General features: G+C 43.8%; 1 protein-coding gene across 1 annotated transcript in view; it reads left to right on the forward strand.

The window, feature by feature from the left end:
- The window catches only part of CFAP20DC (CFAP20 domain containing), a 1,731,599-nt gene that overhangs the window by 673,599 nt on the left and 1,045,733 nt on the right, over positions 1-12,267 (forward strand). Inside the window, exon 9 of the mRNA XM_069206541.1 lies at positions 3,010-3,140. Coding sequence (XP_069062642.1) covers positions 3,010-3,140 — 131 coding nt within the window. The remainder of the gene's footprint in view (positions 1-3,009; positions 3,141-12,267) is intronic.

A 12,267-nucleotide genomic window follows, 5' to 3' on the forward strand; every position in this document is an offset into this window, starting at 1 on the left:
TCTATGCCACCTGTAGGGTAAGCATGACAGATAATTTGCCTCTTTAGATCATTTTCATCCTGGTTGTTGGGGGTGACTGATTCTAAGACATTGGTATAAAAACTCTTACTCACTTTTAATATTGGCCTCTCAATGCCATGATATAATCTGATGTACTGAAGTGAAACGCTTCTTCATGCAAGAAATACCGTTTTTGAATTTTTATGTGTACCTGATATGTTTTGCATGATTTACATGCCAAACATTTTCAGGGCTCGGCTCGTGCAGGAGCATTTCGAGCCAAGTCAGACTCCTGGCTCGTCTCTCCCTTTTAATTTGTTAGCTCGCCCACCTCCTCTACTCAGGAGCCGTCGCGAAATGCAAGCTGCTTGGTACGGAGGCTAGCAAGGGACCAAATGGAAGAATTTAAATGACATGGATCTTGCTGACATCTGAAGCGCTTACAGACAAATTCCTCCAGCATGTGCCTGCTCAATGTCCAGTAATCTTTCATTAAAGCCCAGTCACCCTAGATTCTCTTGTGAATGTAAACAGACGTGCATCAGGTGATCAAGACTTTACCTTGTAACATGACTCCGTGCAACATTGGACATTATTGGTATCTTAAAACTAAGTAAGTGAAAAAGCTAGTAATTAGTTATTACTGCAAAATAAACATATTTAGGAGAATGTAATAAACCGTGCAGCTGCCGTTATAAAGGGTTTGCCGATATCAGCAGACGTGTTAAATACAGTGCAGATTAACGACTGACAGCATCATCATAATAAGAAACAAGAGTCATCGACTATGTCACACATCAGGGAGTATTGATTGCAAATCAGCTATCAGGAATAAAAACATCAGCTAAAACTACCTAAACCCATGACATTACGTTTCTGTAGCAACTCCATCTTTGAAAGACATGATACACCATTCAGGAGTAATCCGGTTTCCAAGCTTGCAAAGTAACCATGCTCTGGCCATTACTGGGCAAAGATGTTGTCGTTTCCAAAAGTGCCCTAGGAAGTAGAGCGCTCGGTGAAAATTCTCTGATATATATGCGGTCATTCTGACCGCGGCGGGCGGCAGTCGCCGCCCGCCATGCGGTCACCGCCAAATGGCCGCTCTGCGGTCAGGAGACCGCGGATGCCATTCTGGCTTTCCCGCTGGGCCGGCGGGCGACCGCCAAAAGGCCGCCCGCCGGCCCAGCGGGAAAGCCCCTGCAACATAGAAGCCGGCTCCGAATGGAGCCGGCGGTGTTGCAGGGGTGCGACGGGTGCAGGAGCACCCGTCGCGATTTTCACTGTCTGCAAAGCAGACAGTGAAAATCTTCATGGGGCCCTGTTAGGGGGCCCCTGCACTCCCCATGCCAGTGGCATGGGGAGTGCAGGGGCCCCCAGGGACCCCACCACACCCGTTCCCGCCATCCAGCCATCCATCCATCAGGCTGGCGGGAAGGGGGTCGGAATCCCCATGGCGGTGCTGCAAGCAGCGCCGCCATGGAGGATTCCCTGGGCCAGGGGAAAACCGGCGGGAAACCGCTGGTTCCCCTTTTCTGACCGCGGCTTTACCGCCGCGGTCAGAATGGCCCGGGAAGCACCGCCAGCCTGTTGGCGGTGCTTCCGTGGTCCCCGGCCCTGGCGGTCTGTCGGAATGACCCCCATAGTGTCCTGCTGGAAGAATGTGCCTAGTAGACAGCATCCACGTTTTTGTTGAATGAATAAATTAATTAACGAATGATCGCTCATGTTGAATAGTGCACTATATGAATGTATTCTTCTCTAAGCAGTGAATTTCTCACTCTGAGAGATACTACTCTGCCAGACTTCTTCCTCAAGCCATAATACATAGCACAACCTTTGTTGCCCAAATGTTAAATATGTTTGGCTTCTGCTGTTCTAAATTCATTGATACTGTACTTGCTTGAAAGGGTATTTCCTCTACTTTCCGAAAGGCTTCTAACTTGCTTAAGTGATGTCTCTGGGAGCTTAGAATCCCGAATACCAGGGTGATACATGAGTCATGTTTTTTGCATTTCAATAATCTTACACTGATTGGTGGAGGTGTCCGGTTGAGACTTTGAGCGCGCCCCCCTCAACTACAGCCTCCATCAAGCTACAGCAGTAAAATTAGAGCTACGATTCTTTATTAATTCGCCCATGAGACATGCTTCAACAGAATGAGGGATGCCATAATTGTGATGTTGTAAACGCAACACACACCTTTCGCCCTAAACCTGAAACCGGTGAAGAGCACTTACTGTATTGTGTGCAGTTGTGGATATATATTCAGAACTGTAATTTACTGATAATACCTTGCTCAGCCATTTAGCCCCTTTGAAGCTTTGAATTAATCTGTATTACACAGGTTGCAGCCCCAGGTTTGGAGCATGTATACTTGATTTAAATGATGCGAACATCGGCTTGATCCTGGCCCAAATGTCTATCGCCGGTCAATGGCACCAAGAGAGCACCCTAGTGTAGTAAAAGCCCCGTGTGAATAGGCCTGTTATTTGATATTATAATATACATTTAAGGTTTGGAGATTCAGGCCTCCTGACTACTTGATTTCACGTTTCTGACTGATGGCGAGACGTGACTCTTTTCTTCTCTTCGCATTATTTATTTTTAAGTAAGTTTTGTAAACACCGGCAATTTACTTGGGCACTTCTGCCTAAAATCACAAGTGATTTTCATGCTATGACTTATTTCAAACCAGTTTACAGTCTATGGGCCTGATTACAACTTTGGAGGAGGTGTTAATCCGTCCCAAATGTGACGGATATACTACCAGCCGTATTACGAGTTCCATAGGATATAATGGACTCGTAATACGGCTGGTGGTAAATCCGTCACTTTACCGTCACTTTTGGGACGGATTAACACCTCCTCCAAAGTTGTAATCAGGCCCTATGTTCGTTATCACAACAGATATTGGTAATGATTTGCTGCTCTGACTCTGCCTTATTATATTTTGCTGTGTTTTTGAATATCATGTCCAAATAGATTTGTATTTTAATTTCTTTACAGATCAGATGACCAACAGAGTGCCAGGAAGCTCTCGGAACTGTAAGAACCAAGATGTAACACACATCGCATTTGGATCTAAAGTCATTGGCCCACCTCCGTCTACTGGCAGAAATGTGCGAACGTCATCTGAAGTACGGCAACACTTTGAACATATTTTTATTTGTGAACTTGTCTCTTTAGCACAGGCAAGGGCAACCGCGCACTGTAAATGAGCAGAACATGGGTCTGATTTGTATGTTGACACAACGGCAGTGGACTTCCCTCCCTGCTAAAATTATAGTCTTCTGGGGACTTCACCAAGTATATGGAGTAATTTACTCTGCTGCCCTGACAGAGTTAACCCCGTCTGCCAAGATTTAAATGAGGCCCTTGGTATGGTAAAAACTGGAGCAATCAGTTTGTAATCAGTCAGTTGCTAACAAGAGACGAGCTTACACCACCATTTTGGCAAAAAAGAAACTGGGGCATGTGGGTACTGTTTACAGAGGTGGGTGGTAAATAACAGGAATGTGTTGAAAAAAATTGGTAGTCAGTTTTTCACACCCCTTTAATTGTTATGAAATGTTTACCATTTGAAGAGTTACCTAGCTCCTCGGTTTGCATAGCTGCCAAACGTGCACTGTTTACAAACTTGGGCCATCACAATGGTCTTTACCAGAGAAACCAATTTGCTTAATGGGATTTAGATTACTTTATCTTTGGGGTAGAGTATCCTTGCTCACAGCCATATTGCAGCCTCTTTACTCCTTGTTATGAATACCCTCTTAATGAGGTCTTAATGGGGTCTTTAAAAGCAGGTACCAGCGCAATCAGAATTAAAAGATCCACAGGAACACTGAAATCATCAGCTGCTTCAGCAAGATTCTGAAGATTTCGGCTGCTGAAGGTGTTTGATATCTCCAGGTAAAACTGTGGGAGGATAAATTACTTTACATAGGAAGCCCGACCCAGAATTACCTTTTCCCCTGATAATTCCTCTTTTCTTTGAGGTGCAATTTGTAATTTCCCCATAACCTCGCCTTCCAGGGTTACTGGCCCCTAGTATCACTAACTCCAGTGGGGGTGGAGTTAATGGAAGGATTATCAGACTACTAATAATGAGGGATAATATCATTTTTGTATGTGAAGTTTATTTTGGGTTTGTGCTTGAAAGAAATTGTCATGAGTGCAGAAGTGGATGAACTTTGCAAGGTAGAGAAGATAATGATCAAAAGTCCTTTTAAATGGATAAAAAGTTGGTTCGCTGGTTGCAGGATTACAGTTTTTTGGACATACACTGAAAGGCTCCAAAGATAATGTTCGTGCATCTTGAACGGGCTTAAGGTGTCTGATTCTTTAACCTGTTAATGTCAGCTAACAGAGGAACTGCCACAGCTTTTTTGCATTTGTCAGATAAAGCAGTGTCCAATATTCTACATTGCACCTCAGAGTACAGTAGAAGCACTGTATAATTGACCAACTGGAACTGTCTCCAGCAACAATGTCAACCATTCGGCTTGATGTCTGCTGGAGAAGGCCCAGGTGCATCTAGGAATGTTAAATAGAGTATGGGTGTAAAATTAGATAATTTTTTAGAGAACAGGGTTGAAGAGCTGGTAGAGAAGGTTGTCACAGAAGACTAGGGTGTCTTCTCTTAATTGAACCAATGAACTCAAGAGACTCAGGGCCAGTTGTATCATGCATTTTTGCAATCGCAAACAGCCCAATCGGATCTTTTGCGATTGCAAAAATGCATTTTGGTATGTATGAATTCTTATTTGCAATTCAGTAACTTGTTACCAAATCGCAAATTGGAATTGTGATTACATACCCACTCAGTATTAGGAAGGGGCTTGTTTAGGGTGTCCCTGCCTAATACTGAATCACTGCAGTATGTAGGAATGTTTTGTGACCGAAATGCGGTCGCAAAACATTCTCATTTTACCACCTACTTCAAGTAGGTGGTAACCCATTCACAAATGGGAAGGGGTCCCCAAGTGGCCTCTTCCCCTTTGTGATTGTATGCTTACCCATTTTTTAAAAGCAGGCAGTGGTCCTGTGGACCACTGCCTGCTTTTAAAAAATTAAAAGAAAACTTTGTATTTTTATTTTTTAAACGCATTCCATTTTTTTAAGGAAAATGGGCTGCATTTAAAAAAAAAAATGCTTTATTTAAATGTAATCACAGGCATGGTAGTCTGCTGAGCCCAGCAGGCCACCATCCCTGTGATTATAGTCATTCACAATAGGTCGCAAATTGTGACCTAGCTCATGAATATTAATGAGGCAGGTCGATATGCCAGCCATTGGGAATCACTAAATAAAACTTCTGGAGTTTCATACATTCAAATAGTGATTACGTAATTGTGATTCGCATATAATCACAAATTGGATAAATGATACATCTGGCCCATAGTCTGTTCTTGGTGGCACTTTAAAAAATTTTGGGAATGCATTTATTCTTTTAATTTTGTGGCATATATTGATGCACACATGCTCCTGGTTGAGCAGAGGTATTTCTCACATTTATTAGGAAAATAATATAACTTTAAAGGCAGCAAATGATGAAATTTAAAATCAACAGGATGTGAAAATAATCGTGCAGAGGTGTCTCATGAGCAGTTGTGCTGGCTCAGAGCAGAGCCCAGCACCTGTTTTTATGTGCTTGCTCTGTCTAAAGTGCATTCATTTAACTTGATAGTTATACAAGAGCATTTACGGTAGGCTATTGCAGTTGAAGCACATCATAGTTAAAACAAGAACATCCCCTCATGGAAATATGTGATTGCATCATCACACGAGCACAGAATTTAAGAATGGGATTTAGCTTGCACCATACATTTTTAAACATCATATTAAGATAAGTAATAAGGTTATTTAACTATGACCCGAAATCAAATAAAAAATATTTTAAAAGTATGCATGAAGGTGACGTGGGGTGTTTGATTCCTTTAGATTTCAATGCAGCCTTGATATTGTTCCATTCGATAGTGCATGGCTGCATTGAAATCTAAGGGAATCCAACGATGATGCGATGGCAGTGCTCATCAAAAACTTAATATTAATGAAAAGAATGCACAGGCTAATTTCCAAAAAAGTATCTTTCTAAGGTGTCTGCCTTGATGAGTAAGAAGTCACTTTATCTCAGATAAGACAGACGCTCTAGTGGTTAGTTGTTTAAAGGCCATCTGGTTATCTTGCTGGTGGTCTGCAGATCTTGGACATTCCTTTCCCCTAATCAGTTCAGAACCTCAGATTCCCCTTCGACCACCCTATTGCTCAAATACCCAAAATAATAACATTATGACTAATTTATTTTGTTAACAGTAGGATGCTTCAAAAACACTTTCAGCTCTCACATTAATTTGCCTAAAGCCGTAGTCCAGTCATTCATCCTGTTTCAAGGGTATGATGGAAACCTTTCACAGCGGTGTCCACTGCTACATGACTTCCTCGCTACAAATCAGTCTGCATGTGGCCACCCATCTCACGGTGGGCTTTCTCAGCACTCCTTTTCTTTGCTCATTTGGCACTCTAAACTGGCTTCCTTTCTTTTAGAGAATTAGGGAATTATGTTTTTCCCACATAAGATTCACAAGAAAGGACCTCATCTGCCTTTCTAAAAGGTTTACCTTCTAGACACAAGGGGTCATTCTGACCCTGGCGGTTACCGACCGCCAGGGCCAACGACCGCGGAAGCACCGCCAACAGGCTGGCGGTGCTTCCTGGCCAATTCTGACCGCGGCGGTAAAGCCGCGGTCAGAAAAGGGAAACCGGCGGTTTCCCGCCGGTTTTCCCCTGGCCAAAGGAATCCTCCATGGCGGCGCTGCAAGCAGCGCCGCCATGGGGATTCCGACCCCCTTCCCGCCAGCCTGTTCCTGGCGGTTTACACCGCCAGGAAGAGGCTGGTGGGAACGGGTGTCGTGGGGCCCCTGGGGGCCCCTGCACTGCCCATGCCACTGGCATGCAGGGGCCCCCTAACAGGGCCCCAGCAAGATTTTCAGTGTCTGCTTGGCAGACACTGAAAATCGCGACGGGTGCCACTGCACCCGTCGCACCCCAGCAACTCCGCCGGATCCATTCGGAGCCGGCTTCATCGTTGCTGGGTCTTTCCCGCTGGGCCGGCGGGCGGCCTTTTGGCGTTCGCCCGCCGGCCCAGCGGGAAAGTCAGAGTGACTGCCGCGGTCATTTGACCGCGGTGCGGTCTTCTGGCGGGCGGTGCCCGCCGCCCGCCGGGGTCGGAATGACCCCCACAGTCTACAACTCTGTGGTCATCGTTAGTGCTGCTTTTGTCTCCTCACAAAACTATGGCCTGTGTAGGTGGAGGATTGCTTTCTACCTCATACTGAAGTTATGGAATTCTCTCCATGTGTCATCACTGTCGCAGCCCAGTCACGTGACCTGTTGCTAACAATTGAGAATCGGTCTATTTTCAGATCAGATGTATTCTCAAACGTTTCTTTTAGACAGGCTGGTCAACACGGTACCATAAACCGCCTGTAGTGATCACGCATTTATTAAATGTAATATTCATTAATTCAATCTTTGAGAGGCTTACAGCGTGTAATGATCATAGCCAAGTGGTTGTGAGGCAAGTGAATGTTGACCATCTAGTAATGAATAGAGGTGACACTTCAGGTGATGAAAAGGGAGAACCTAATTTCACTGTAGAAGTACACTTCAAGACTTGAGAAAAGAGGAAGTCAGTCATATGTGAAGAAAACAGGCGAAATGGGTTTTGGTGCAGTGGAAATGGCAAATCAGTTAGTTTCTTCTTTGCACGTTCGAAGATTAGGCAGCTTACTAATATTCAATAGACAATAAAACAGATATTGACGTTTCGGGGAAAGAAATTGAATTTGGTAAGCAAAGTCAAACTAAATAAGAGGAGAATCTCTGCGGGTGGTTGTCTAAACTGTGACAAAGAGGAGAGTAGATGAAGAGGGTCTAATTTAGGTTATGATTTGCAGCCCTCGAAATCAGCAGATGCTTTCCCATCCATGCCGGTGGAGAGCCATCTACCATCTCTCGAGATCTCTGCCTGCTTTGTGAGGTTCTATGTGGTGAAAGTGATTCTGCTTGTGCTTCCCACCTGACATTGTCTTTTGCTTTTTAGCAGCAATTATCTAGAGCTGGGTTACGCTGTTAAAATAATAAATGTAAAATATCCTTAATGCGTATGGAGTCTTACCCTACGCATCAGTGAGACTTTTACAGTTTCCTCCCCAGGACTGCCTTTGCATCAGGAACTTTTTTACTTTTTATTTCCAAGGACCACCATTGCTCAGATAGTGGTCTGGTCAGAAAATATGTAAGGTGGTAGTCCACCCTAAATTAGGCAGGGCGACTACCAGTAGCCATGCAGTGGGTTGTAAGGTCAAGGATTTCCACAAGTGGAGCTGGCGGAGCCTCCACGGATAGAAACCCAGCGGTTCTACCCCCCTGGTAAATAGGGCCAGAGCACCTCCATTTTATTATTGAACTCAGTGCTTAAAACGAGAGAGTTTACAAAGACAATATGAACAAATGCATATGTCCAGGAAGTTTGTTTGAGCTAGGGTTGGGCCTGCTGAGCTCTTCATTCATACATATGTTTCTGCGCTTTAGATTTTTTTGTTTTTCTAGTGATTTTTGATTTATTAAGTAATGGCGCTTAATGCACACTTCATGCAACAGTGTTGATCCACAATACAGACACTAGATTTGACAGCAAAATCAAATGATGGGCCTACCACATTTTTCCAAGAATAATGCCACACAAGTATGTTCTGTATATGTTGTCCATAATGAAACGGTCAGCTTATGTTTTCATAAGTGATGTCTCATTCAGATATAGCAAGAACATTGCAACACAAGTCTGTTTTGTACGCAAATGCTACTTAAGCTGTTTCTTGGTTCCTATCACAGATGGTTAATGTCTCCCACCTCTGAGGTGTTCATGGTTATTGCAGATACGTTTTATGGTATGAGCAAAGTGTGCATTTGCCTGACCTGGGAAAGTGAACATTCTCTCTATTTTACCCCTGTCTATTGTAATTCTCAATTTAAACCTCTCTCTTGTGGCTCTACCTCTGATCCTGTCTCTCCGCTACTCAGTGTCAACTTAAGGATTTTTGGAGTTCCAGACATCATCTATTTCATCTGTTTTGTGTGACCCTATTTTTAAAGTATTGTTTGGCATCAAACAGGCTGTAATTAGCATGAAATGTGTCATAAAAATCAAGGTTGTGTTAAATTGGGTCCCCAACATATGTCTTGCACCTGGACCAAAAAATCCTTAAGACGACAGTGGGTTTTTGTTACGGTTATTATCTCACTGTTGTTCATGGTTCTCTTCACTGTTCCTTGCTGCAGTGGTGCTCTGGGTTATTGTTATTGTTGCCCATCTCAGTGTTGAGCATGGTTATTGCCATTGTTGCTTATCTAAGTGGTGCTCATGGTTATTTTTACCTATCTCCCATGGTTATTGATATTGTCAGCTATCATAGTGATGCATATGGTTGTTGTTACCAATCTCAGTTGTGCTGAAGGTTATTTTCATTGTTACCTATCTCAGTAGTGTTCATGGTTACTGTTATTCGTCACCCCTCTCAGTGGTGTTCCAGGTTATTGTAGTAATTAACCCTCTCAGTTGTGCTTGTGGTTATAATCATTATTACTTACCTCAATGGTGCTCATGGTTCTGATTATTGTTATCCCTTTCAGTGGTGCTCATGGTTATCTTCATTGTTATGTACCTCAGTGGTGCTCATGGCTATTTTTATTGTTGCCCATCTCAGTGGTGCGTATGGCTACAGTTATTGTTACATATCTCAGTGATGCTCATGGTTACCGTAATTGTTACGTGCCTCAGTGGTACTCAGTTATTTGTACCCCTTTCAATGGTGTTTATGGTTATTGTTACTTACCTTAGTGGTGCTCATGATTACTGTTATTGCTACCCATCTCAGAGGTGCTCATGGTTATTATTATTGTTACCCCTCTCAGTAGGTCTCATGGTTATTGTTACTTACTTCAATGGTGCTCATGGTTATGGCTATTGTTATTGTTATCCACCTTGGTAGTATTCATAATTATCACCATTGTTACTTACATCAACAGTACTCTTGGTTATCATCATTGTTACTTACCTCAGTAGTGTTCATGGCTATTGTTAGCCATCTCAGTGGTGCTCATTGTTATTGTCATTGTTACTCCTCCCAGTGGTCCTCATGGTTATCATCACTGTTACTTACCTCAGTGGTGCTCATGTTTATTTTTATTCTTACTTACCTCAGTGGTGGTCATGGTTATTGATTTTGTTACCTATGTCAGTAGTGCTCATGGTTATGGTCATTGTTACTTACCTCAGTGGTTCTCATGGTTATTTTTGCCCAATTCAGTGGTGCTCATGGTTATTGTTACCCCTCCCGTTAGTACTCATAGTTAATGTAATTGTTACTTATGTCAGTGGTGCTCATAATTATTGTTATTGATACCCCCCTCAGTGGTATTCATGGTTATTGTTCTTGTTACACCTCTCAGCGATGCTCTTGGCTCTCATCATTGTTACTTGCCATAGTGGTGCTCATGGTTATTGTCATTTTTACCTCACTGGTGCTCATGTTCACTGATATTGTTATACCCTCTCAATGGGTCTCATGATTATACTTATTGTTACTTACCTTCATGGTGTTTACCCCTCTCAGTGGTGCTCATGGTTATCGTCATTGTTACATACCTTTGTGTGCTCATGGTTATCGTCATTTTTACTTACCTCAGTGGTGCTCATGGTTATTGTTACCCCACGTGGTGATACACATGGATATTGTTATTGTTACTTACCTCAGTGGTACTCTGATAGAATTTGGGTCTCTAGTTGGCAGAGATATACACCCTGTCCAAGTAGGGACCACAATCCTAGTCAGGGTAAGTCACAACACAACCTAAATTATCCTGTGTTCACCCTCTGATAGCTTGATACAGAGCAGGCAGGCTTAACTTAGACAGCAATCTGTAAGGGTCTTGTGCAATAACTACTTCAGTAGCACAGTGAAAACACCACTAAAGTACTCCACACCAGTTTAGAACAAGCATTTGCAATGCAACGGGTCTCGCGTTGTAAACTCCTAACCCGACTTTTCATCTATAGGCAAAAGTGCTTTTATGTACGTAACCTGAAAAAGTGAAATTAACTGTGTAAAGCGCTCGACTTCTGCCAAGCAAAATCGCGCTAGGAAAATAAAGAAAAAGTAGGCCACGATCCAACAGAAAACAGCGAGCCTCACATGTTTTCTGTACTTGGTCGCTGCGCTCGAGGAGGGCTAACCACCGGAAAAGGCATGACGTGTGCATGCCTTCCACTAATGAAAGCAAGCAGATTTTACTAGGCAAGCCCACGAACCAATCAAACACACTGACATGACGTCGACAGGGCTCCGAGCCCTTTTCTAATAACTAAAGCGTCTCGCTGCGATATGCATGCGCGAGCGCATGCAACCCAGGCTCGACCCTAAAAATAGATAATATTCATCTGAATAAAATAAGAACAAATCGATAAAAATGCAACGCCCACAAAAGAAGATACAATATTTTAAAGATTGCATGTGATCTAGTGCTTAGAAACAGAGTAGCTCCAGCTGGGGCTACCAAGACGTTGTGATGAAGTAGCTTCCAACAGTTCGACTCCACTTGTGGGGAAGTGTGGGCCAGCAATGGATTTGCCCGGACCCCAAGTACAGTACCTTTGAAACGATGAGGAAACAAAGACACTGCACGGAGTTGAGGAGTTGAGGCATCGCCGGAGCTGGTGTGACGTCAGTTCCTTATTGCTACTGGGGAGGTGAGGCATTGGTTCTTTACTGCTAGGCAGGGGAGGCAAGGCGTTGGTTCCTTACAGTTGCAGAGGAGTTGCTGCTGCTTCGTTTGTGAGACATTGGTTCCTTAGAATGCAGTGAGATTGATGGATCCAGCAGGTCAAGACGTGAGGTGCTGCCTTCGCAGGGTCACAATCACACCAAGGGACCACAGGTGATGCAGCGGAGTCGGACACCATGGACGTCTGTGAAATGATGCTCTGAACTCAGGCGGTGCCGGGACTTCAGATGCTCTGCGGCGGCAGGCCTGCAGCTGAGGTTGCAGCATGCAAGGCGCATGGCTCCGGTGCAGGCAGCAGCGCGGCATCAGAGTGCGGCGCCAGTCCTGAAGTTGTTCTGGGTGTCTGTACACTGGTTTCTTATTTGTTTCACTAGAAGTCACTCCCAAGGGCCTAAGAATTGGGTTTGACACCATTTGGCAATT

The sequence above is a fragment of the Pleurodeles waltl genome, chromosome 9 (genome assembly GCF_031143425.1).
Source record: "Pleurodeles waltl isolate 20211129_DDA chromosome 9, aPleWal1.hap1.20221129, whole genome shotgun sequence".
Lineage (NCBI taxonomy): Eukaryota > Metazoa > Chordata > Amphibia > Caudata > Salamandridae > Pleurodeles > Pleurodeles waltl.